This window comes from Grus americana, chromosome 1, assembly GCF_028858705.1.
Source record: "Grus americana isolate bGruAme1 chromosome 1, bGruAme1.mat, whole genome shotgun sequence".
Taxonomy (NCBI): Eukaryota; Metazoa; Chordata; class Aves; order Gruiformes; family Gruidae; genus Grus; species Grus americana.
Genome location: NC_072852.1, coordinates 206,980,214 through 207,008,065, shown reverse-complemented (window position 1 = coordinate 207,008,065; position 27,852 = coordinate 206,980,214). Strand labels below are relative to the sequence as shown.

The window sequence follows — 27,852 nt, the reverse complement described above, 5'->3', positions numbered from 1 at the left end:
CTGCGCTTAGCTTTCAGCACAGCTCAGAATCCTTTTTGGATCAATTAAACTTAAGATTGTGCTTTTGGGCTGAGGGCCTGTTTTAAGACATCACAAAGAAATGCAGGTCTGGTGTAGCTCTCCCTGAATTCAGCAGAGTCTCTGCAATACCCCGAGTGAAGAATGTGGCAGGATCTAAAGAGCTTTGGTTTAAGTGTGGGTCAACCTCTAGGAAAAAGCACTACCAAACAGCACGAAGAAGTTGTTCCCAGCCACCCAGGAGCTTCCAGGATATCCACTTCATGATATCTTTGATATCTCCTCCCTATTAGAGGGATTTAGGTGATCTCAAGGAGGCAGAAAATCTGCCTTGCTCAGCTGCAGGAGATGGCCAGAAGAAGGAAGGTGAGCTCCTGCAGCTGTGTTGATGTGTAGCACGAGTTATTCTGCCTCCACAGACCTTCTGCCTGGCTGGGACAGGGGTAAAGAAACACCGCAGGAATTCATAGCCCTTGCAGAAGTTTGTAGTAGCCATTTGGAGCAGCAAGGCTCTGTTAAAGGGAGGCTGGGGAATCTGGGTATCTCCTCATTCCTCATCTGCACAGCCTGTCCACACTATTGCCAGCACCCTTGGTTAGCCCCTGTAATTAGTCTCTGCCTAATCATAATGTTTCCTTCTCACTTGGCTAGCCTGAAGTGCTGCTAGCTGGTAAAAGGCAAGACTTCAGTGAGAAGACATCGCTATGACAAATGGAGAAGACTTCAGTGTGTACAGGGGAAGCTTTGCACACTGTTGCCTAATAAAAAAAAAGGCATCAGGACAAGGATGCAGTTAGGTTTGAAGCAAGTTTACAGCTTCACCCCAACTTCCTCTCTGCCTGTTGCCCTGAGGCTCAGACAAGCCCAATGCAAACAGAGCAAATCGCTGGGGCTGGAGGAAGGAGTGTGCAGAGGTTTCCTTCCCTTTTCTGCCCACCTCACCCCAGCTCTGCCAGCTTTCCTTCCCTGATGCTTGCAGAACATAAGCACCATTGATACCATATCTGGGGGCTGGGAAATGGTATAAGCTAACATAGCTAGACCTGCTATGGACATTTCCTTAGCTGGGCCTGGCTCAATAACTATTAAGACCATTTTCCCCGTGGGGAAGGAAAATAAAACAGGAGCTCCGGAAGCTGACTTCCCAAATTTTTCTGACACCACAGCATGCGTGACCCCAGAAAACTGCTGCTGTAGTTTATACCAGCCAGCTCCTCTCTGGCTAGTGAAGCAAAAGCTGAGAAATGTTATGGTCCTTAGAGAAGGAAATATCAGTACCTCCTCGGGCAGAGCAGCATACAGAAGGACACGCATTTTCAAGATGTGGTTCAGTTTAAGGATGATTCCCTGAAAGATAAACAACTTTGTAGATGCTTTCACTGAGCACTCAGTAGAAGCTTTTCCTTTGCAAGACCGTGGTAGAGCTGGGTCCAAGTGTCAGTAAGAAGCCCAGCCTTCGTGTTCATCAACTATTAAAAACAATCCCTTCATTTCATAACACCTCGCCGCTTTTAGATTCATCTACATCTGTTGTCCCCTTGTTTTTGTTGCTGAAAAGACTTGGAACAAATGATCTCCTGGAGAAAACTGGTGCTTCTCAGCTGATGTCAATTATACTGTACCAGTTTGCACCAGTGGCAAATCTGGCCTCAGCCACACAAGAATCAGGAAGCTGAGGTTACAGAAAAGGTTATTTGCACTACAGGAATGAATGACAGCGCAGTTTCAGTTTCCTGAGTGAATACATTTCTCGCATCCCTCACTTTTGGTCTTTCTCATACACTGCATCCCAAGCTGTGAGGAAAGATTAAAGATATTGCAGATCTCATTAATCTGGAGTGTCCCTGAACATGTAGCTACTACAACTCTGTGGGGAGGACACGAATTTCTGTACTGAACCAGCAATGTCACAAAACAACTAACAGCAGAGGAAAAAAAAGGCAGGATAAAAGCAACCCTTTTGAGTAGGTGATTAGCTTTAAAGCAACAACTCATCAACTCCTTGGGTAAGTCCTCTGCTGGTGTAAACTGTCACAGCTCCATCAAGCACAATTATGTAGGCCATTATGATTTGTCCTGCTGTATCTGGATCACAAGGTTAGTCCAGTTCTTGTTGTAGCTGTGGTAAACTTCTTGAGACATCATAGCTACCAAGTAACTGGAAAATCAGCTCCTGGTAAATGCAATGAGATACAGCAAGGGGGCAATGGGTTCACTGACAAACCATGGCTGAATTCTATGGGGGGGTATATAATCTTTAGACCTTATCTAGATCACAGTGAAATCAATAGGAGTTTCTTTCACCTGCTGTGCTGGCAAGATCTGTCCCCAGCTTCTCAGCTAGAGCTCCCAGCTCAACCACAAAATTCTGCAAGCCAGCCTAACACCCGAGACTGTGATGGTACCCGGGCAGTCTTTCAGCTTTGGAAGTAAACAGGTGATGCTCTTGGCTGCCATTTATAGAAGGAGTCTCACATTGTCAGAAGTTTTGCAGGATTCACCTCCTGAGTAAGATCACTGGAGGACTGCAAGCACTACAAGTTTGTCACTGACTGCCGCAGAACCAAGATTTCCCTATGTGTTCCCTGACCAAATCCTATACAAAGTAATTTTGCTTTCCCCTGTTCTTTTAGAAATCAGAGCTTTGCTAGATGAGAATTTATGATGAATATTTATAACACCTTTCCCTGAGAAGTGTATGTTAAAATAGTATTCCTAGGTGCATCTATTGTAACACTGACCAGTCAGGTAGGAAATTCTGATTTAAAAAAGAAAATCAGAAAATTACCCCCACAACAGTTCTTTCCTATAGAAAATGGAATTTTTTAAACATCCAGAAGCCCTGAAAGCAAGAAGAGTCCAAAACAAAACCGTGCCGTTTCCCACTGGCTCAAATACATTTTGAGAAGAGCCACATGCCTTTATCTTAATTAAATACAATATGACAACATGGCATTGGCAGTCAGGGTTGTAGGGAAAAGTCACACTTCCAATAAATAAAACTATGCAGCTGTGTTTTAATGCCTCAGAATAACCCTGACAACCTATACCTAGTTTCTGTACACTCGGAGTGAAGTGAGAAGGCAGTGGCTAACCAGGGATTTGGGCAGGGTCTAGTCTCCTGGAGGAGCCCTGTGGCCCCAGTTATTCCTTCTCTAACGTGGGAGAAATGGGACTGGCTGCTTTAGTAAACTGCTTTGAGATCTGCCCATAGAAAGTGATTTGTAGAAAGCATGCATCGCTATTAATTCCACCTCCAGGGAATAATGGCACTACTCAGAGTATGGGAAGCTCAGTATGAAGATAGTTTTTTGACCTGGGCCTTGTTTCATTTTTTTTTCCCCTGTTTACTCTGTGTATTTACTTTTTGCACTTCATTCAGGATAGATAATGAAAACAGTATAGTCTACTTCCACTTTTGTTTCTGGAACAGATCAAAGACTTTAATGGACTCGGACTCAGCAGAACTCTAAATGCTTCTTTCTGTACAGATACAGCCAATTAAATGGCCCTGTTGGCTTCCAGGAGGATTACTTGAGATCTCATTATTTGCACTGCTCTGAATTCAGTCCTTAGAAGAGAGTGGACACATTCTGCCAAAAAAAGAAAAAAAAAATAATATGGAAAATAGCAAAGGATTTTTTTTTTTTTTGCATCTCCTGTATTTAATGCAATCAGCCTTAGCAAAGTGCACTGCACTCCTCCTTGTTAAAGCAGTCCTGTCCTTTTTTCTCCCTGCCTTGGAACTGCTACAGAGGGATAAAGTTCTGCATGGCTTGCTCACTCACACAGTTGTAATAAGTCAGAGCAGGCTGGCTCCCTGCCCGACAAAACACAAACTCCCCTGAAGTCTCCAGCTTTTCCATGGCAACACCACAGTCATCAACACAGCAAACAATCGCTCCAACCCCTTCTACGTCTCCCCTCTTAGCGCAGGGAAGGATAGCATTGCACCCAGCCCATGGACCTGTGTTAATTATCGGGCACGAAAGGAGATAGTGACGGAGATCACATTACCGTCTGTGTGGAGTTTTAGGTGAGATCAAAGGAAAGAAAAAGCACTGAAACACTTAACCCTACTCAGCGTACTTTTGCTTAAACAAAATGATTGTTGCTGCATGTACAAGACATGAAATGCCAAAAAGTGTATGCGTATTGAGACTGACGAGGGGTGCAAACAGCATTACAAAGCAAGAGTCCAATGCTGAGTGAGTCCCTTAGCCCAAGAGAGACACATGACACACCAAGGTGTCTAATGGCCTGATCCTTGCCGTGGTTATCCATGTGCACTTCTGCCGGGCTGGTGGTGGCTTTCAAGGGATAACAGCAGGCTGATGGTTCTGCAAATAGGATTGTTCCCCAGCTCTGTGCTGTGAGTAGCACTGCTCATGATCCGCATGGGGAGTGAGCAGTTACAGCGCTGGGTCCTGATCTGCTGCTGCTTCGCATTGGCATCCTTCACACCTGTCCAAATAAGGGCCAACACCGGGACTGAACACCACCATCCTCATCTGGTAGCATTTTACTCTCACTTTGCATAGGTATATAAGACCTCACAAGCTGCAAGGCAATAGAAAATGAGGCCCAGAAGGCCCCAAAATATCTTATTTAAACTAAGAGCTAGTGGTTTTCAAGCTGTGGTCTGCAGACCCATGAGGGTCTGAGGACTACTTCTGAAGGTCTGTGAAAGCTAAGCAAGAAAAGCAAATCAATTGCCACGAGGCTTAAATCAGTTGTAAATGAACCTTCATATGCATTGGAGAACTTTTAGAGGATCTGCAGTTTGTAAAAGATTGAAAGGTATGTCCACAGGCTTTATATTCCCCTATAGAGACATCAAGAGCCTGCTTTGTGCAAGGAAAGCTACCCTGATTTCAAATAAATTGAGGGTATATGTGACAGTGTGGATAAGAGTATGGGCAGTTCTCTACCATAAAACTTCACCAGTGTAAACTCAAGAATGGATATAATTTTCCTGGCATAAGCAATATTATAATTTGTTTGGACTATGATTTTGCTAATAGTTTTAAGGCCCTTGTTAAAGTAAAAAAGCTTTGTAGGCTGGAAATGCCATAGGCCGACTAGGTCCTTGTGGACAAAATAGAATTTTAAAGATAAATTGGCCCCAAAACAGCCATTTCTAATTCAAATCCTGGTGCAAAAGAATGTCCTTCAGGCTTTACAAAATTATTTAGCTATTTTTATAACATTTGAAAAAATTATTTCTCTGGAAAAAGCTCAAAATGAAAATAATACACCAAGTATGCAGGCTTAAATGGAGGCTTCAGTAACACTGTGCTTTCAGAATGCCTGGCCTCAGAGTAAGCCTGCCCGAAAGTATGAACTCTTGCCGCTGGACCGGTGACTTGAGGGTGTCAGTCTCCATGGCAAAAATCCTGCCACTGGTAGTATTTCTTCGCTGACACACGTGTGACTGAGGCATCTCAGGCCACAGTCCCTCATAGAGAGGGTCTGCAGGCTGCCTTGGTCCAATACAACTTGCGGGAGAATTTATCCATCCTTTGGGGTGAATGGTGCAAACGAGAACCGTGGGAATGATTTTGGTGCACTAACAGCACTTCAGTTATACAGGTTTCAATACAAGTTAGTGCAGAACTGCTCTAAACCATGCCCTCAGACAGATTAACCTGTTCAAACCTACTTTGGTGTAGACTGTAAATAGCTTAAGCAAGAGTGTGAGCTTTCTACACAATAGACATACATACAGCTCAGGTAGGATTAGCAGCAACTAACACAAAGCTGAATGTACCTAAAAAACTATGAGTTTAACTCTCATTGATGTCAACAGTACTTTGCATGATGCCCTCAGTGTTATGAGGTCCTCCTGATGATATGTTTGATGCCATTTTAAGATTGCCTCACTCTGGCTGCTGGGTTACATCTGCATAGTACAGGTGCCAAAACATAACCTGCTGCTCTGTGTGTGTTATGCATTCGTTTCTGTGGCTCATCCACAGAGGAAGTGAGTCTCTCAGCTACTACCCTAAAAAAAGCTGGTTCTTCAGCCAACACTATGATAGCTTATAAATTTAATTCTAGAGGTCGCTGACCTCTAGAATTTGGTGTGGTGAAAACAGTGGTTAGTACACAAGTCTCTGTGTGTTAACATGAACAAGGACCAAAAAAGAAAAAGGTTACCCTATAATTATGTACCAATGAGCTGAACACAGCAAGTCAATCCAAGCTGAGTTCTGCTATGAAAATTATTTTTAATTTGATTTTTCCTTAGCTTAAGAACATAACATCTCAGTTTAGGCTTGGGCCTGGTCCTTTTTTCTTCAGTGGCAACGTGACCACTCTCTCCTGTGTGAACAGGGTCGCTAGCATAACCCCAGTGACTCATACTGAGACACAACACAACTCCCTCCTGGGACTCCACGGACTGTGTGATGCACTGCTACAGCAGTCTCAAAACCTACCGACCCAGAAGAGCATTCTGGAGCTTTGCGTGAGTGGTTGGGTTCCCATCAATAGGCTGGGGAGCCTAAGGATAGACGTGATGTTCCCCCTATCATTCCCTTGCATGCCGCTGGCGATGGCTGCAAATGTGCATCAGGATGCGAGCCCCAAGGGGATGCCTCAGCCAGAGGAGATCAAATTGGATTCCAGCAAGCAAAGATCAAATGGCTTGTTAACCAGAGGTGCAATTTCAGCATTGTTGCTATTGGTACAGATTTCTCTCAGTGGTGTTAACCAGAAGAAAATAATGAGATTGGGTATAAAACTGAAGGGTTCTGCCCTAGCCAAGGGTCTACATGTTCACTTTCTGGTTTGTACCCAGCCACTTGGGTGCTTTTCTGCATGTAAAGCCGTTCCCTGTCAGTAGGTCACACCTGGTGAACATGAAATGCTCATTCTCTTCACAGATTGATGGGGTAAAAGCTCTCAACCATCTTCCTAGTGTTCCTGTGCAAGTCAAGGAATGACTTAGCCCATGCTGGGAAAACAAATATGAAGTCCTTCATACTACTGTCCTACTTTATAGTGCAGCCCTGCCCACTTGACATCAAAGGTGTCCCTTGCCATTAGCCACAACAGCCCGAGGTACCACTTGCTCTGGTTTGCATGTCTGCACCCCCCACCACATCAGCGTGCTGTGTGCTGTTTGCTGCTGGCCCACAGCCTTTACACACACCAGTGTGCAGCATCACCAGTGCAAGCTGCAACTGTTTAAATAAGAACCAAACACTCCTGCTTAATTTTATGTTCTCTTTGTCAGGACAGTTTTCATGAATTCAGACCTTCTTCTGCCTGCAGCGAGCGGGGAAGGCACTGATTGTGTCTCCTGCTAAGCAGCCCATCCTGGCTACTGCAGAAAGACATGGCACCACTGCATCCCTAACCTGGCTAAGAGACAGGAAGCTTTTCACCTTGGTTCATGTAGGGCCACTCTTTATTTCTGATGCTGTGTCCTAGGAGTACAGTCCCCTGTTTGAAAGAGCCTGAGGTCCTTAACAGCCCCTCATAAGCACCTCGGGGTGCTGATCTGTCCTGCTCAGTTTGGGAATCACTTGTTGTGCAAAGTATGCATCTTGATCAGCATTTACTTGAGTTTCTGCTGGAGCGTAACTAGTCCTTTGCCTCAGTGAGTGTGCTATGTAAAAGGAATTGCTGGAAGTGTTTCTGTGATGCAAAAGCAGACAAATAAATGAAAGGAGGAGGCAGTGAGGAGGAGGGTTGATTAACTGGAGCATCCTAACCATGGGCTACTGAGAAGTGCCATAAGTAAAACTAACTGGAAATAAACACTGGCAGCAGCTGTGGGTCATTCCCATCAGGCAAACCAAATGAAATCCAGGGGTGCAGAAACTGCAGGACCTGTTCAGAAAAATGATCTCATTAATAACGTTCCTGAGTTAATGATCAGGGGTATTATTGACATATATGGCCTTGCATTTGAATTTTGCTGGAGAAACCCTCTAAGACACAGGAAACCTTTGAACAACTCATTTCTGGGCTGTAGGGTCTCACAGTCACCAAACAGGCTGTGCAACAGGTCCTCACCACCACAAAGTCAGCGGGGTGGGGGAAGGACAAGAAGGTCTGCTGTTTGCAATGCTCAGTGCCCTGCTTGTACAGCTCTTTTAACCTTTGCTCAACAGTATGTCTCATTTCTGCCTCTCTGCCTCATGCTTTTACCAAAGCCCCAATCTCCTTCCTGTCATTCCTTGATAACAAGGTAATAAATGCAGTAAAGATACTGATACGTTAGATTAGATAAGAGGGTTACGAGACACTCTGACTGGCACAGTTGTTCATGCAGGACTCAAATGTGTCTTGCTATAGGCAGCTTTGTTTTGCTTCCAAGTCCATTGCTCCCGTAATCTTGTACCCTTACAGACTATTTCAGAAGAAGTTAAGTCCTGACAGGTAGCTACTTGCTCCTGTGAGAGGCAATGGCTCTGGACTCCCCTACAAAGCACTCGTAGTAAGTTGGTGCTAAAGGGAGCTTTAAAGTGAGCATATGGAGTGGTTTGTGAGGTAGGAAAAGGTGATGGCTAAAGAGGGATTAAATGTTAAGGGCAAAAGCCTGATGTGAGGAGACAATGCATATCAAGAAAAGGAAGGGCACAAGTTTTAGACTTGTGAATTGTAATAGGGCTCATAAAACAGGAGATCTGGCCACTTGGTGCTTGTTGCACTGCTGTTGTGGAGTTGGTCAGATTGGATCAGTGAGGTTTTTTCCTTGAAAAATGAAAATAATAAATTAACAAATTATTTCCTTCATTTTTTAAAATATATTTTCAGTAATATATTTAAAGAATGAAAAGCCAAAACAGAAGGAAAGCAGAAACAGTGACAGATCAGAAGGCAGCAATGATAAAATAATAATTCAGCCTTCTCTGAAAGAGCAACACTAACATCATTGGCAAGAAAAGAGACTGGACAGTCTCTTAGTAGCACAATTCAGGACCACACATACTAGCAAGGAAGGAGACGGGCCTTTTACTTTTGCTATCTAGTACTTCTAACTTTTAAAGAAACAACAAGGCCTGTCTTTATACAAGGCATTTAAAAACAGTGTTTTCACTGTACAGCAAACCAAAATGTCATGTTAGTACTACAAGCATCATTTCAGAAAGTAAATAGGTAACTACTTCTTAGGTAAATACAAAGAATACTTTGACCTCTGGCACTGATGGATGACTCATTGACTGATGCACTGATGTCACATGTTGGGGGTTTTTTTGTGAGCGATGACTCCAGTCTATATTCTTGACTCAAGCAAAACTTCCTAGGAATAAATTTTCCAAAGCAATCCAGAGATTTTAGGCTGAGATCCAAAAATCCAATTAGGTGTCCAGTTTCTATTGGTTTCAGTTCAATACAGAGAAGATTAGATGCCTAGATGTTATAAGTCAAAAAGATTTGAACTCTTAGCTGTTCCCTGATTGATCATCGAGATGCAGGAGAAGAATCTAAAGGTCCAAAGGTCCAACTCACCATCAAGCACAGTCTTAGAAATATTGCTAACTTTGTAAGAACATTTCTTTTCTAAGACTTAATTGCTTTTTGTTTAATTGTATTTTCTCCAAATAATTTGCACATGAGCACGCAACACAATTACATTACAGAACATTACAGTGGCATGTATTTAGACTTCAATAACACTCAGATTCCAGAGCATGAGTCGAAATGTAAGAGATGACCAGGAGAGCCTCCACATTTTCTGCTTTGCCTGTACCACCTTACCCTATTTAAGAGTCATTAAAAATACAAGATAGTGGACATACTTCTTAAAAGTTCGGTATGCTCTTAACTATATTCTGAATCAGGCCAATAAAGATGACTTCTCCAATATGGGGTCCCACTTCAGGAAGCAGCACTCAAACTGAAAAGCATTTAATCATATGTTTAACTTCACAGATATTCTTTAAATATTTTTTCTGAAGTGGAGCCTGAGCATTCACACTGCATGCCCGGTTTGTGAGCACCTGGTGTGGCCTGCAGTGAGAGGCCAGAGAAACTACAAGTGCACTGTCAACTCACAGAAGTTTTTGCTCTGTTTCTTGTGATGATGATGCAGGACCTTTGAGCTTGTCCTTTATAAAACTAACGAGAGGAGGAGAGAATACACCCGTGTTCATTAGATTTCCAGTTGAAGCAAGAGAGAAAGACAGAGAAGCAGTACAAGGGAAGATGAGGAGAACATGTGGAAACCATGTGTTCAGCATCTCTCTGTTAGCCTGGCCCTCTGGCCCTTTCTTGCAAGTTAGAAAAACAACATTACGAAGCAGTGTGAGGAGCATGAAAGGAGAGAAAGGAGGGCAATAGCCCAGGTGATTGAGGGGTGAATGTGGAGGAGGAGGAACAGCTAATAGCTTTGGGAAGTGGAGGAGGGGGATGGCAGAGAAGGACTTTACCAGGGGAAAGGGATGAGTGTGACTTTTGTGACCAAAAGAGGAGGCATGAGGCTGTGATGAAGAGTCCTTCTGACCTATGTGGAAGAGGCTGTGCTTTGGTGACAGCCTGGGAGACCCAAGCACAGACAGCATGTCCTGGGAGAGGGCTCTGAGAACCACGTAATGGACCGTTTCAGTAAATCGCCTTTTCAATGCACCAGTCATCCAAATGCAGTTACCCTTCATGGGCTTGACAGAATGAACATACATCCAGTATGTTAGTGAGGGAGTTATCAACCTCATTAGCCATCTTGGCTCTATCAAGGGCCCCTGAGATGTATTGTATGTGGTACAAATGCATATCAAAGGCCTTACATATGGTTGGTATATATAGAAAGTTTTAGAATTACATACTGTTTACTCAAGGGACTGGATTAACTTCTGCAGAGCTATTCTGGTCCACCTGTAAATACATGGACTAAAAGGCCTTATGAAAAATAGTTACTGTGTACTGGCAAGTGGCACTTTTTAAAACTTTAATATCTCATGTGATGAATTCTGGGGTTTTGGTTTGGTTTTTAAGTACAAAAAATGATAAGGTCGTGTTATACAACTACTGGATACCATTTTTTCTTTTTTTTTCAATTCATAGCTGTTTTTTTCCCCCAGACACCTAGGACTAAAAAAGTGTGTGTTAACATTGCAGTATAAACTACTGCTGGGAATTACCCTGGTCCTGATGCCTTTGCTTAGATGAATAGTTAGGTCTGTTGGCGACGAGAGGGGAGAGGACTGCAGTGCTCCCAGTCCTGTTCACACTGGAGCCTCACTGACATGCCTACAGCATCCTTAGCTGCTGAGTGCGACACTAATGGCATCCTAAGAGATCCAACATGGAGGATGGTCAAGTGTGACCTGAGGACGGCCTTCGTGCTGCACCTGGGGCTGTGCTCTCAGGTTCACCACTGTGGGCACAGATAGCAGATTGTACCTTCAGGTTGCCTCAGGGCACCCCTTGAAGGACAGTCTAGACATACCCAAAAGGTATAACTTAGAATAACTTAGCTTGGAATCAGCCATTATCTCTGTTCTGTAAACTCATGACTTTTGATGGAAAGCAAGAGGATTTTGTGGTAAAAGGAAAAAAAAAAAAGCAGGGAGGTGGCGGGATGGGGCCAGAGTGTGTTTGCAGCTGCTGGCCATCAAATTTCAATTCAATCAACATGACTGAGTTCCAGCTCCTGAGAAAGAGAGCTTTTGACAACATATTGACACAGCCTGAACTTACAGTGGTCCAAGTGGCAGTGCTATAATTATAAGGATTATATTTAATACTGCACTTGGAAATGAAGGTCTGAAACACTGTGAGTCTCTCTCTCCCTAAAAGCTGGCCAAAATCTGTCCTAGGAACCATTATGGTAATAATACACAAAGTTAGTAGGAAAAAAGAAATGTCGGAACTCAAATCATTATGAAAAGGGATCATGTGGCTGGCAGCTCAGGTCTGCTGGGAGTTGAGCAGTGAGGAGGAAAAATGAGTGTGAAAGGAAGGGCAATTGGATTTGCAGGAAAAATGGAAAGTAGTTTTTAAAAGTACAGAATTAACTGGTTTAAGGAAATAAGTCAATTGATTAATACGCTACTTACTTTTGAATTCAGTTTCTTTTTGTAGCATGTAGTGGGCTTCAGCCAGGCAGAGGCCTGTTTGTTGAACAAAGACCAAACCCTGCAAATACTTCTAGACTTGCTTAATTCTACACATCTTGATTTCAGTGCGATTACCCATGTGTGCACAATTAAGCACATGCATAAGTGTTTCCAGGAACTGGGCCATAGAGGTAAGCAGCCCACTGTTGAAGACCAAGTGTATCTAGATTGGAAGGATGTAGAACCAAAAGCTTTTAGAGAACTAGAGAGAATGCATGTCTTTGGAAAACAACATAATTTACTATAAACTACCATAATGACCAGAAATAAAGAGCTCGATCCTGCATTAGGCTGATGTTCCACAAGATGTCCATAGTATTTCCCATAGGCACTTTCAGGAGGGAATGATCAGATCAGAAATGAGACTCAAAAGCTCAGGTGTCGAGATACCACAGCAGCGAGGAAAAGGGGAAAAAGGCAAAAAAAGGGGGGGGGGGGAGAGGATAATGGGGAAAAGGGGAAAAGAAAAAGGAAGGAAAAAGGAAAGGCAGGGAAAGGCAAGGGGAAAGGAAAGGAGAAAGGAAAGAGGAAAGGAAATCTGAGTGTCTGGATATGGTTTCTAAAGCAACAGAACCCTAAATAAATGATCTGATTTTCCAAAATGAAAAATATAAACTGAACAGCCCATGCAGCATTTTTGCCAACTGTCACTGGGGTGGCATTTCTGAAATCTGGTGGAATGACTCATCCCAAAACAACAACTGTTGCCAACAAGGTCTTTCCTCCAGGTCTAATTATTTGAATGAGAGAGCTGTAAAACCAAAATAAACAGAAAAATCAGAGGCAACTCTGTTTTGGGGTTCAATTCTGAAGCTTTCTGTGAAGCCATCCACTCTCCAAGTTGCCTCCCCAACCCAGTGAACAGGAATCCAAGTGATCCTCTGTGCCAAGGAAAGGATCGGCCCTGCGGGAACAAACCCCTTGTTCATTAAAACGACTTCCTCCTTCTGCACCAAGTCACCATCCCTCACCCCATGCATATGTGCAGGACGCATCCACCTGAGCCGTTTTGCCCTCCACGTTAGGGATTTCCCACGGTGGCACACATTACCAGAAGCAGCATGGCCCTGCCAACAGGTAGCACAGTTCTCAGATGATTTGAGACAGGCACACTTAAATTTCGTGGGAGCAGACCTGGCCCTAAGAGTACACTGTCATGCAGTAATTAAACACAGCCCCGCTAGCAGAGATAAGCATCCTTCTTTGGCTAGTACAAAATACAACAATTTCAAAGATGCTTTCTGAAGCAGTGATGTTTTGCTGAATAATTTATGTCCCTGAGTCCTCTGAAAATGAGCAGCATACACTTCAGCGCTGCAATAGCTATTCAGTGGAGACAGTGCACATTATGTTCAGTAAGCTCATTGCTTAAACACTGTTGCCATGACTATAAGAAAGTGATTATACTATTGTTTACGAGAGACTTCAATAAGTTATTACCACAGTAGCCAGAGTTTTGCCTCAAGACAAAAATTTTGGGAAGAAAAAAAAATCTCACAGGTATAATTAACTTTGTGATCAAGATAATTCCACTGAAAGACTTTGAAAACTGAATACATCGTATGGTGAGGAATGAAAATAAGTAAGAATCACGAGTGTCTCAGGACTGTTGACTCTGGTTTTCTGACTGTTTCATTGGTAAATTCCATGGAGAAGAAAAGCCCTGCTAACTAAATAACTGTTGTAACTCATTTTCAAGGAAGAAATAATTTATAAGTCAAGCACCAATGTAGGACTTCAGCTGTGATGAGTAACTCTGTAAAAACAAACCACTTTGTACACAATGTAAGGGAAAAAAGACTTAAAAATCTGAATTTGAAAAGCCATATTTCATATTCCCAAATATTTCTTCTGTGTCCTGGAATGAAATCGATACCTAGAGCACTTAATTCTGAATCTTCTAGCACATATGTCCAGTACATGACCTCTTTATCTCAACAGTGTGCTGATGATCAAGTTTCCAAAACTAAGAAGTAACTCTGAAGCTGTTGGAAAGTCATCCTCACATTTCCTATGGACAGTAACAGGCCACAGAACACAAAGCAGAGAGATGATTAATAGAGTGCTGGACTAGGAGTCAGGAAATCTGGGCTCTGTTCCCAGCTCTGCCACTGACCTGCTGTTTGACCTTGGGCAAGACACTTGACCTTTCTGTGCTTCTGTTCCTTCTTCCATTCTTTGTCTATCTTGTCTCTTGAGGCCCTAAGGTATGCAGGGAAGGGCACGGTTCTCACTGGGTGTTTGTGTAACACCTACCCTAGGGAGGTGCCTGCAGAGCTCTGTAATAAAACCAGGGTACCACAGGGATGACTCTTGCACAACAGCAAGTTTTGTTTCAAAACAGAACAGCCATGATGAACCTTCTTGGGGTTTCATCTGCTAGTCCAGGATGTTACCAGATCATTCAGTTAGCTTCAGGCTCAGGCAGCAGGTGAATGGGTTTGCAAGATCTGCTACCTGACTCTATCAGAAGCCCTTTCATGCCGACTTCTAATTGGCACTAATTTCTCTGCACCTTGATTCAGCTGGGTTTGCAAGTGCATCAGAACGATAACTGAGTGACACAGATAAAAATAGCTACAGGAGACATTTCTGAACAAAAGGAATTTCTTCAGGAAAACACCAACACCTGTATGTGAAGCCACAGGCATAGACATGAACCTTCCTTCATTACTACAGTATAGTCATCTTACCAGATGGGAGGCAACACATGTAGGACAAGGTGGCTCCCACCTGCTAGTGCAGCTGCAGCCTCGACAGAGAGCAGATGACTTGCATATATGCTCTCAGTTCCAGTCCTACTTTGCTCCCAGTTTACTGGAGCATCAAGTACATGAAATGCTTGGACACAACCAACTTAATTGGAAGACTAATTTGAGTACAAACTGACGCAGAATCAAGAGCAAGTAAAGCAAGAAAATATGAAGCATACATTTATGAGGAAAAAATTGGGAAATGCTTTTCTCTCCTAAAAAGAAGGGGCACTGCCACATCTTGCATTTTTATTGTGAATCTTGGCAACGCGGTGCCATAAAAACCTGGCTCTGGGAGTTGTGTGATTATACAAAAGACTCATTTGGGTTTGTATTTCCAGTACCCATACCTGCGGGTCAAAGGCTAAAAAAGTGATTTGAGCGCACCTCAAAGGCTCAAAACACAGAAGTCAAATAAGAAGAATCCATCAACTCATATACATTGTCTGCAGCTTTGCCAAAGAAAACGTTAAAATATCTTGTCTTAGGCTCCCTCAATAATGAATTTGGCTTCTAAGCCATAAAACTCACCATCAGATCTCAATGTACTTTACAAAGGTGATAAACAGTATTTTTCATAGAGGAAACTGAGGCTTATGGAAGTGAAATAACAAGAGTAATCTGTTGAATAGATTCTAGAGTCAGAGTAGAAACACTGAGGTTTTAGTTTACAGTGCGCTCACCTAAGAACTGTTTCTTGAGAGTTGCAGATATTTTAAGTATTGATGTTGGCACTTCAGTACAATTAAGATTGATTACCTGCATCTAATAATACTTTGGAAGAACTTGGAAGGAAGCTATAGGAAGCTTTTCATGGGAAATCTGGGGCATAAATAGTTTATGATTTCATCTAAAAAAAACCCCCAAAATACCCCCCCCCAAAAAAAAAAAACCCAGAAAAAAAATCTGTCTCTTAATACCGTAAAGTTGAAAAAGTGATCCAGATCTCACTTGGCACCAACTCCTTTTCTGCAGCCAAGACCACTGCCTCTTTCACTGCTCAAAGCTGTTCCAAATCGTAGCAGCATGATATGGGTAAGATCCTTTTCAGGTGTACAGCCACTAATTCAGATTTGTGGAAAACACAGACCTGTCATGAACCCCATCAGCTTCACCCTACTGCTGCTGGCACTACCACCACTGGGAAGTCATACAGGGGAATGCTGACATGCAGACACCAAAGAGCAAAGACCGTGTTCCTCTTCTTCTCTTCAGAGCAGCCAGGTGGCTAAAGCTGTTCCATTTACTACGTAGCTGATTGTGTACCCTCTAAAGTGTTGCACAGTGGTTTCTTTAATCATCTTCCTGAACTCCATAGAAGTGATGGTGTCAGGTCATTATCATGTAGAGTTGGGCCCTCAGTGGAGACCAGGGTCCCAAGTGCTAGGCAGTGAGACAGTCCCTCCCAAAGAGCTCAAGCACAGAAGGGAAATAGTGGCACAACAGGTCACAGAGACGCTTGCTGGCAGAGCTGACACCTCTATGCCAGTGCCTTGTTAGCTGGAGCAGGTTGCCAGCTTCCAGCTCCTCCTACACCATATAGAAGGTGCAATATCAATGGACCAATGGAGACATTACCCTTCCTAAAGTTGTCAAAGGGACCGGGATGGAGCCCTTCTTTTTCAGTAATTAGCTATAGGTGAGGTTTCAGTTTCATAAGCCAACAAACAATTGGCCTCCGAAGATGATATCTTGGTAGAAAGGACCGTTGACAGCAGTTAGGAAGAGGAAGAGAGGCATGTTATGGCCTTTCTTAACCTGCTAACTGACTAACCTAGTTGCTGGGGTTTTTTTTGGTCACTGCAAGCTAACCGAACCCCACATACACCTTTTGCAGGCAGTGTTTTTTTCGAAGGGAGAAGTAATAATAGTGAGATAAGTCAAAGTTTCGTCAAAGCAGCTTCTCTGACTCAGACGTACCTTTCTAAGGTTCAGATTTCCCCACAGAGTGGCTAACATTTTTGCTGGAGTCACACTTCTCAGCACAGAAGAAACAGAAGCTGTGTATCACTCTCCTTTGTTGTGGTGCTACATGCAAGGGACCCAATTTGAGTACCCCAGGAGATGCGAGAGCTCTATCAGAGGATGTGCTGTAATAGTCAGGGAAGTTAAGAAGCCATGGGTTGGCCTTGGAGAGTGTGTCAAGTTCTCGCAAACTGTTCCTCTGCTCTCTACCTACAGAAACTTTGGTGGTGGAAACAGTCTGTTAAACAGTTTCAGAACAGAGGAGACTTTCATTAAATGTATTCAAAGCTTAAAAAGCTTCAAAGGAGGCAAGTGATTTGATTGGAGAGCTAGGGCTGAAAAGGCTCCCACACTAGCATACATTTAACAAATTCACTTGCTGAACTTTTCATTAAATATAGCTTTTATACGGCTTCCAGGGGGTCTTCTTGATTTTGGTTCAGAAAATGTTCTCACAGCTGCGGGGAACAAAGATTTTAAATGGTGCCCATGTCCATCCTAACCACATGACTCCCAGCAGGCCAGAGGACCCATGACAGCAGATCAAAGTTTTCTACCCACAAAGGCAACGTGACTTACTCATTTTACCTGAGTCGGCTACATAAATTGTCTTTATCAGAACTCAGCTTCGCTCCTGCAGAAGCACAAGGAGCAGACAGCAGTCCTTCACCTCAAAACCAGAACATTTCATTGCTATGGCACCAAACTTTGTTAGTCAAAAGATCCCAGCCGAGCTTGGCAGAATAGTTTGTGCTCACTGCACCATAACATCACTTCACCTCATAGCTGGTCACCTTATACTGCTTGCTTCAGAGCACTTCCAAAAGTTACATACATCCAGAACCAGAAAATGCAACCACTTCTGCAGGGTACCCTGGCAGCCAACTAGCAAACAAAGCAAAGAGCTTGGGAGATGGGGGAAGTGTAAAAGATACCAGAGCATAATCTTTCCTTTTAAAATACCTGAGAATCTTTAATGCTAGCAGAGGGGAAGCCAAACCTCAGCAAGTACATTGTGGATCATAAAAAAAAGTTATTAGGAAACAAAGTTGGGACTTTCATGATCATCTAAAGGATCTCTGCATTAAATAAGTGCCTAAATTGAGGTGTTATAAGCCAAACTTGGCTCTTGGCACCAGTCACGCAACCCAGTCTTCCACTGAGGTCCTCAAGGAAGTGGGACAAACCCATTGGCTCTTCCAGATTTGTACTGACATTGATAAGAATTTAGGGGAGTAGGAGGAATTAACCCATTCCCTCCTTCCTTGGATACATCATTTCTTTGAGACTGTTTTCCCTTTTCTTTTTTACGTGCTTGCAAACTACATCTGAGGAGCAGGCTCCTTTCACAGACACTCTTCTGAGTACAGAAAATAATAACAAACCTTACAATGATAAATTCAGTGCAACTTTGAAATGAGTGAAAGTAGAACGAGTCACCTGTCACTGATGGGAAACGTCACTTAACACACTCGGAGGAAGATGTTGCCACTGGTGTGATGGCTGAAATGAAAGAACCTGACCAGAATAATACAATAATGCCCATGAAACAGAGTTCTGGGATTGCACAAAGCAAAATGCACGGTGCCCAGCCTATGTCAGAAGAACGAAGGAATGAATCAGCCGCCGGAGATTTGAAACTGCAGTGCAAGAACTTTGGTATTACCAGTTCAATGCTTAAGCCACCGAGGAATGCCCTCCAGAGCTAACTGTTTATATATAACATAAATAATATAAACAGCTAAGTGCTGGAGGGCATATACATACATATAGATGTATGTATAAAAGAAAGACAGAATATTTTATCTGTTCCACTCTGCACCATGAAAAGTAACACCACCATATAAATAAACAAATGTCAGCTCTTGGGAAATGCAGAGAGACAGAAAGTACAAAAGCTTTCCTAGCCATGTCCCAAAGAATAAATTTCTCCTTGACATGCACCCACATCCATCGGCCCAGCTAAAAAATCTGCTCTCCACTCTCCAATTAGAAGATGCTGCTGCCAAAGATGCTTCCTGGAAAACCAAAGTTACACAGCCAAATTAAGCCCAAACCAAACACCACTAAAAAACTCTCCCTTCTGCCGGTTTTAAAATGTCCACTGGGAAAAGATAATTATCAAATAATAGTATCAACAATGTCAGATAATCACTTCAAGCTCTTTGATACCTTGAAGTGAACATTGTTTCAAATGTTATCGAGTGTCAAATATTTACTCTTGAGTCCAACTGTGTAAACGATCCATCCAATGCCACTAACATGGCAGGCACACTTGTAATAAGAGCAGTGGGACCTGCAAAGCAAAGGAAACAACCCAGCTATTTTCAGGAGAGGAAGCATGGAGACAATCTTGGTTTTGCAGACAAAGAGTGTCCTGATAGCCAGAACTCCCAAAAGAGAGTTTTGACTGCCTTCGTGCTTATCTGTGTGGAATTTGTTTTTTAACTGGTGGAGCTACAGTAAGGCAGGTGGAGCTTTAGAATTCCCCCGTGGAGTCAGAGATGTGTCCAATCTCACTTGCTCAGTGTGAGACTCACACAAACACGACTGCCTTGTGCTTCCTTCTGCCAGAGCTGTACCTGCCACAACTGAAGCTCAGAGCTTGTGCCTTGTTCCAGGACCCTGTGCACCCCAGATCTGCCATCTGCTACAAGCAAAAGGTCTGGAATTAGAGGAATAGCCATCGGTGCAAATAAGGCTTCCACCGGATTTCCTCTTGGGAAACATCCCACAGAGGATGAATTCTGCTGCCTTAGAGATGGTTCTCTTCCCCATCCATTTATAATGCCCAGGACAACAGACTTAGTCTGCCTTGTAACTTCCTCTTTCAAGTACCCTTGGAATAACCAACAGAGCAAATTCATCCTCCAGCTACGGCCACAGCAAAAGCAAGACCCCTTTATTTCCTGGCCTATCCCTCCCTGCCCTCTGAATTTTCAAGAACAGGAGCACAATGCTGTGCTACCTGGTGTATGACCCTCAGCCACTTGAATTCACCCCACTCCGACACTGTGTGGTTTGCTTTTCCTTTTTAGTATTTGCAACAATGTTCTAAGAAGCTCTTGGTAAGGGGAACATGTGCCTCCATGACACAGAGACGTGACTTTGAACCGATGCCTTTCTCTGTTGCTTAATTAGGCAGTCCTACCAGAGCAGCAAATGAAGAATGTCTGTGTGAAGCACAGAGTGGGAGGATAAGTGATGTGCAGTGATACCATTGCAACAATACTGCTTCATGAGCCAGCATTTCTTCAGTGTCAAAACATGGTTCAGGGCCCCAAACGTCATGCTCAGTGAAGTCACGTACCTTGTCAGCAGAATTACCAAACGCTAGCGTGCAAAAACGAGGGGGACTTTGTCAGACCTTCCCCTTGTCAAAGAATCGTATGTGCAGAGTTATCTGGGAGGTAACACAACATGCAACATGGAGCAAGGGCTGTGCACAGCATGCTCCAGCAAAGAGCAGGTTAACAATCTTTAACGGTATTTCAGAAACAAGGACAACCTCTCTGCATTTAAAAGATGAAAATCTTTCAATATTTTCTTTGGAGTTGTTTCATATAGCACGTTCAAACAGCTGCCTCCAGCTATTTCATAATAATAGTAACAACTAGTAAAAGAAACCTGAAAACAAACAAACAAAAAAAAACCACACAGGCCTGTTCGCTGATTTCAGAAAGTGGATTTTTCTGGGACGCACAGAGGCAAAAGCCTTTTTCTTTCCCATAAGACAAGTGCAAAGCATTTCATTAATACACACTGGAAAAATAAGATAATGGCTTTCTTGATTGTGACGAGGAACATAGGGAGATTTAATCAGAACATTGAGTCAGGTCGAAGTGCCTAAACTCCCCTCAAAAACAATGTTATCGCATTAATGCTTACATCATCACCCTCATGAATGATGCTGAGTAACGCAGCCCCAAACGTCGATCCACGCACCGCGGCGAACTCCCGAGTAAGAAGAGAGAAACAACCACAAAGGTCCCGGTTTAGCATACGTCAGGCACTAAGAAAGATAGGTTTGATGTCTGGAGAGGAGGGAGCGATCTATTTTCAGCCAGTCCAATAGCAGCCACGGGCCTATCAGGACGCAGTCACTCCTCTTAATATTTTGCATGTGTGCCGAGAATTAAGAGTTGGAAGGCAGCACAGTGCAGCATATGCTTCAAAAGCGCGGTACACTGCTCATAATAAAGTAACAGGAGACAAGGCTTCGCCTCCTTGACAAGTTCAGAGCAATTTCCAGTTGAAAAAGGTCAACATATCATTTACAAAGTGGCAGTGCCTGGAAAACTCCTGTAACTCTGCTCCACCAGCACACTGGGTGATAGTAACAGACTGACCCTTTCTGGTGAGGCTGGTGCTCAGACCAACGGGCGTGAGACGCCGTCGCTGTGGTGGACGTCGCTGTTGGCTCCTGCACAGAGCTGCTTCTGCAAGTGCCTGCCAGTCACTGAGGTGGGCAGCTGAGCTGCACGCACGGGCTCTCATTTCTCGGCACTGCCCGTCCCCCTTGTGCATAAATATTGGCCGAGTTTGAGGGACACGGCAGCAAACTGCCGCCTTGAGTTAAAATAAAAGCCCTGATGAATGGGATAAAATGGGACAGGAGGGCAATTTTGAACACGAGCGATACGTTAGTGCCAGTTTCACCCCTGCTCAAGGATATGCTGACAGCATTTGCCACCGGCGCACCTCCTCAGGGATGCCTGCTGTCACCGCCTTGGCGGGGCGATGGCGGGGGCAAGCGATGCATTTTTAGGACCACAATCTCCTTTAAAATTACCCAAGCAGTTCCAAAATCCCTTCGAGGGAGCACACATCCCTCGGCTCCCCCGCTCCGGGCCTGGCAGTCCTGCTCACCTCCTCCTCACACCCTCGATGCCACCGCGAGGCCCAGCACCTGGGGGGGACCATTGCGGCGGCCGCGAGGTGCAGTGGGTTGGGCCGAACGGCCACGCACACCCACTCAGGACCGCCCTCGGGTGGGGACGAGCCCCGGCCTCGACGCCGACCCCACCTTCGCGCCTCGCCTGAGGGACGGCCACCGGGGAGAGGGGGGTGCCCTGAGGGGAGCGGGGGCTTCTCCTCACAGCCGCGCGTCGCGGCCCCTCCCCGCCGGCAGGGGGCGCTGTGACTCACCGCCAGGAGGGCCGAGGCGCGCTGCTCCCCCGCCGGCTGCTCCCCGTTGATGCCGCCGTTGCTGAGGAGGTGCTGGTGGTAGTCCGGGGGCGCGGCGGCGGCGGCGGCGGGGGTGGCCGAACCGCCGGCCGCGGCCGCCTTGGGGTGCTTGCCGGCCTTGCGGGCGCCCTGGCCTTGCTGCACGAGGTGGAGAAGCTGCAAGGTGCTCTCCCGCTCGCGGTCGGAGCTCTCGGCGCGGCCCCGCTCGTAGCGCCCCTCGCAGCTGAGGTGGTGCTGGCGGCAGACGGCGATGCGGGCCCGCAGCCGTTCGACGATGGCGCTGTGCACCCGGGGCGCCGCCGGGCCCCCCCCCAGCAGCCCGGCCCCCAGCCCCGCGGCCTGGGGGGGAGCCGTGTCGCCCATCGCTGGCTGCCGGTCCTGGCCCTCCGGATGGGTCGGTCCTCACTGCCGCATGGAGGAGGGGGGGGGGGGGAGAGGCGGGGGCAGCGGCGGGAGCCCGAGCCCGGGGGCTGGCGGCGGGGCGGAGGGCGGTCAGCCCCGCGCCCCCAGCCCACCCCCACCCGGCCCCCGGGCGGTGACGGCCCCGCGGGGGGTTGACAGATCGGGGGTGGGACGGGGCGGGGGGGGGGGGGGGGGGGGCAGCGTCCGGCGGCCGCTAAGGTTGTGCCAGCATCGGCCGGGCGGGAGGGGCGGGGGTCGGGGCCGGGCAGCCCCCGCCGAGGGGCTCCGCGGGGCGGAAAGGGCGCCCGGGGAGGGGGGACGGGGTGGGGGCTCCGCCGGGGGAGGAGGGCGGAAAAAAAAAAAAAAAATCGAGCTGCTGCCTCCAAAACGAATCCCTGGATGAAGGAGATCTCCCTCGGGAATGAGTGAGACTTGGCAGGTTTATTGATTTTATTTTATTTCGGGGGAGCGGGGGGGGTTATTCCTTGAAGTGGAAATTTAAGGCATAGCCGTGCTTGGCGGCACGGAGAAACCCCCCGGCGGACCAAAAATCTCGTAGATTTAGTGGAGTGGGGTTTGTTGGGTTTTTTCTTTTTTTTTTTTTTTTTTTTTTCCTAAAGTCTTTAGTAAATGTGCAAATAAAGAGCCGGGGAAGGAGGAGGAGGAGGTTCGCGTTAGTTTAGTCTTTGTGCTTTCTCGTTTCTCTCGCCCGCTCTTTGCTGGCCACTCTTCGGTTTATTACTGTGTCCAACTGTCTGCCGCTAAATTGTAGTTCCTCTAAAAATGAGAGAGACGGATCCCCCGGTCCGGAACAATGTCAGTCAGTGGACTTCCAGACCACGCTTCGCCTTCAGTTAATCCAGCCACTGGATAAAATCCGTATTGCTTTCAGTGCTTATTTCCCCCCTTAGTAATAAAGCAGCAAGCTACGAACCCAGGCAAAGAACTCCTCTCGCATACTTTCCCTTATACTCCCAGATATTGAATAGTTTCAAGTACAGTTTCAAGAAAAGCACGGGAAAAAAAAAAAAGCCAGCCCCTCTTCAGACAGTAATTACAAACGGAGAGTTGCACTTACAAACTTCCAGCATTTTGCACCCAGAACAGTCCAGCCACTTTTCCTTTGTGTTTTTGTATATTCCATCCCCGACCCGCTGGGGTGGGTGGTTGCCGGTGGGTTATCGGCGCTGCCTCCGCCGGACGCTGCCGCCGCCGGGTGCCCGAGCTGCCCGTTGCCCCTCCGTGCGGTGCGGTGCGGAGCGGGTCCGCGGTGCGGGGCGCTGCGGGGGCGGGAGGCGGGTGTCACCGGGGACGCGGCGCCGGGGAGGCCGGGGCGAGGCGCGGAGCCTCCCAGCGGCCGCGGAGGGTAGTCGGGCCGCCGCCGCTCCCCGGGAGGTATTTGCATGGGAGGAAGCCAAGGAAATCCCCTTTCCCCTCCTCGCTCAGTACCTGGGTGCCGGGCCGGGGCGCGGGCGGGCGGTGCGCCGGCTGAGCAGCCGCCGAGGAGCGCAGCCTCCCGCTCTCCCTCCTCCCCCGGCGGCGAGACCTTCAGGCGAGTACGAGGGAGTTCTCAAATAAATCACGGCGCTGCGCTCCTCTACCAGCTGGATTTCTCTGGAACAGACGGTAAAAAAACAAGCAGTGCCTTCCAGGGCGCTCTCATGCACGGGACGAGTGCACGACACGAGGTCAGGCTTGGGATGTGGGAGCTCCGGGCTCTGACAGGAGCTTCTTGGGTGTCCGGGGCAAGTCACGTAGCGCCTGCACTTTGGTTCCTCCCCGGGAAAGCCACAGCCTTGGTACTTCTCTTGCCCGACTCCTCTATTCAGAGCAGGGGTGGCTGACTGTGAGATCTGGCCCCTGGCACTGGCCTCGCTGCCACTGGCAGCCGTCAGGTACTGCGTGTTGCTCTAGGTGAGCTGTGAAGGAGGATGCAGAAATAGCTGGGAGCTGGTCGGTTTTATTAAAGCAATACGCTGTTGTGCTACTGTGGCTGTATTATCTGAATTCCCAAATACTTCTTTGGGAATAAAAATGGCCCCCAAGCATGCAGAGACACATCCCTGATGCAAAACCTTTAAGGTCTTTTGGGACTCTACAGCCCCTAACACAAGGATGCATCATCTCATTTAGTTCTGCAGTGGGTCCCAGTCAGAAAAATACACAACTTTCATCACAACATACTGGGAGCATTAAGCTGAGGATGAGAAGGAACTAATGATGACCCTCTCAGATGGTTTTGTTCCCTTCCAAGGTCATGCACATGGATACTTTGGATGCCAATGATGAAATGACACATTCCTGGAAATTCCCCCAAAATACATGAAAGATACGTAGCTCTGGACATGTGGGAAATATGAAAGCCCCCACTTTCATGACCCCCATCTCCATCATGTGGCAAAAAACATCCATGTGGTTTTCCAGGATCTGGCTGCGTGAGCACCAGCCATGGTCACCAGCACATTCGGACCCACATTTGCCGCAGCAAAGACTTTGATTCTTCGCTGAGGGACAAGGTCTGGGGAAGCCGGGTTTGTGGATGTGCTACCTTCAGAGGAAGGCATTATTGCTAACAGGAAAAAGAGATTTTTTTTTTTTGTTTAACCTTGAACAACTGAGGAAGAGTGGGTTAGTATTTGATATGTAACGGTAGCATGCATCTGTTGAGAACAATGGGCTGGCACAGTTGGAAAATAAAATGAAATTTTAATGTTTGTAAAATAACAGACAACGTTACCTTTGCTTCAGGCATCGCTAGGGCTTTTATTCGTTCTTTATAGCTCAGATGTCTCTGCTGTGTTTAAGAGGGTCAGTCACAGAACGCACATGTAACAGTAACACAAATCTCACGCAGAATAAGCTTTAAACTAAGACTTGGCTGGGGTTTTCAAAGTTGCTGTGGGAATATGAAATCGGTGCTGCTCAGGAAGATATCAGGGTAGCTGCAGGCAGTTCTCTCTCTCTTAAAACGTTTTCTAGAACTCAGAGAATGATCTTTCGAAACAAAGATTTTTTAATTTTAACTTAAGATGTTTAAGATTCACTTTTTGCCAAGCAGCATCTCATGTGTTTTGCGGTTTAATACATCGCTTTCAGGGCGAGAGACAGCTGGTTGCAGGGCTGCGCTGCAATTCCTGGGTCGCTCAATACACAGCAAATGCTGCCCCTGGTGTTTCAGAGAAGGAAATGCCCTAAATCCATCCCTCAGCTCTTAAAAGTTTTGTCCAGAAGACCCCGGTGAATGTTACCAGCCCCTGGATACCACTATCGCTTTTGGATTGGTTAGTCGTCAGTTTTCTTAAAAGCAAATGGTTCTTGACATCATCGTAACATCGCTTGCGATTTGTGTCACAGGAGTTCTAATAAACACACACATGATAAAACATTAAGATAACAAGTCCTGAATAATTACTTTTTTTCCTTCTGTCAACATTAATTTGTGACCTTTTAACATGACATTGTCATTTCATGTGAGCTGTTGTGCTTGAGCATTTTTTCTGTGTGAATTCACCACTGCTGTGGAAGCTCTGAGCTCCCCAAGTCGGCAGCACCTTCCAGATCAGCAAAGCACTTCTTTGTGCTGGGTTCACAGCCAGGAATCCTCACCATAGACATCCCATTGTGTTAATAACTTTCCAAAAATGGAACAAAAAGACTGTGCCGAACCTATGTCACTTAAAAACTTGAGTACATGCTTAAGTCTAGGCGCATACCTCGTTCATCTTTGTTTAGAAATCACGTATCAAATTACTTCGAAGTTGTATTAACTCCACCGGAACAGCACATGCTTAATATCAATCCTGTGGAGGATTTTGCAAACTGGAACTTTGAATTTTCAGCCATTTCCATTATTTGCTTTTCAGCAACGGTTCCTATCTGGCTTGAATGACTACAGTTATACCTACATGTATTTTTTCTGGGGTATTCCCAGCTAGGCAGGCTCACGCACCATGCTGCTCACGTACCATGCTCACCTGGTAAATTGTTTAACTTTGGAGTACAGTCTGACTGCACCTGAATGAGTTTTTATTGTCCTTAAATTTTGGGCACAAGGTGCATGCAATTACTGCTCTGTTTAAACTGTAAAATAAACCATCTTGAACACACACCAATTTGTTAATTAAAAATATAATCCTCACAGCAATCTAAAGAAATTGTGTCTACATCTTATTTAATAAACAACAGGGAAAACAAAACAAACCAAAACAACCCCATGCCATCACTTCTTACCTAGAAAAATACCAAAATTCACAGAAACTATTCAGGGAAGTGAAGCCACAGAGGGGGTTGTTATCAGATTCTTTCAATACCGTTTCACATATTTCTCACATTATTCCTTGGCTAGTGGATCATATTTTCTTATATTTTTTTGTCTCACCTCTAACTTCAGATTAGAAATTGGTATTTCTTATTTCTCAAAGCAGAATCAGAAAGTAAACTATATGAAGTCTATTTTGTGTGTGCTGGATATTTCTCTTGGAGTGGTATTGTATTTACATGTGTTTATCTAACACACCCACTCTGTTTATCCAGACAGACTTAAAGAAGGATAAAACTACAAGTCTTTATTTATCCAAATAAAAGTAAACTAGAGGAGTTAAGCATGGGAATTGCCTGTAATTGCCTGCTGAACTGCTAGAAATAGCTGCTTTTTGGAAACAGGAGAAGCCTTCACTGTCGAAAAAATGACAGCAACAGCTATCTACTATTAGCAAAGTTCACCATCCCATTTGATCCACAAATTACTCTCTTTCCAAATACTGAAGGACACTGGGAGAAAAATCTTTTCATCCTTCACTGCAAGAACTGGACACACAATACAGACCGAAAAGGGCCTTCTCTTCCAGGGGTACATCGTATTAGTAAGCCTGGTCCTGTGCATAAATACCTTGTGTGAACTTTATCGCTATCACAGTCTCCAGTTACAGAATTTAAACTAGAGCAGATTATCAAAACCTTACAGGAACTAAAGTAATTTTCAAGTATGATCATTAATCACCTCCTTCAAGTCTAATCACATACTGAGCTCTCTTCATTGTTCCATTAAGACAGGTACATTATTTTAATTAGAGCTACTACTTCAAAAATTAACAATAAAGACAATTAAAAATGTCCTGTCAGAACAAATGTTATATCCTCTCACCCCCTAAGTCCTTTCAAATTCTCTAATGTGGGCAAAGAAGGATGAAAGACTGCTTAGATTTCTGACTTCTCCCATCATTAGATATTTGCACAGAATCTTTCTGCTACAAATATTCTTACTCCAGTTGGACATGAAAGGCTCAGGGATGAGTCCTCTCTGCACCCCATGCTGTACAAGTACTAGCATTTACAGACTGTCCGGGAAAAATTCATCTAAATTTTCACATATATGGTCCTTCTAAACAATCTTTTCATTTCCTGTGGTGAAGACAAATGTAAACATAATGTAATGATACTTCACATTCTCTGTCTTG

The 27,852-nt window shown here is 45.2% G+C and overlaps 1 protein-coding gene across 1 annotated transcript in view; it reads right to left on the bottom strand.

The window, feature by feature from the left end:
• The window catches only part of MAML2 (mastermind like transcriptional coactivator 2), a 217,591-nt gene extending 195,182 nt beyond the window's left edge, over positions 1-22,409 (bottom strand). The window contains exon 1 of the mRNA XM_054801609.1: positions 21,956-22,409. Coding sequence (XP_054657584.1) covers positions 21,956-22,357 — 402 coding nt within the window. The 5' untranslated portion in view covers positions 22,358-22,409. The remainder of the gene's footprint in view (positions 1-21,955) is intronic.
• Positions 22,410-27,852: the final 5,443 nt, after the last annotated feature.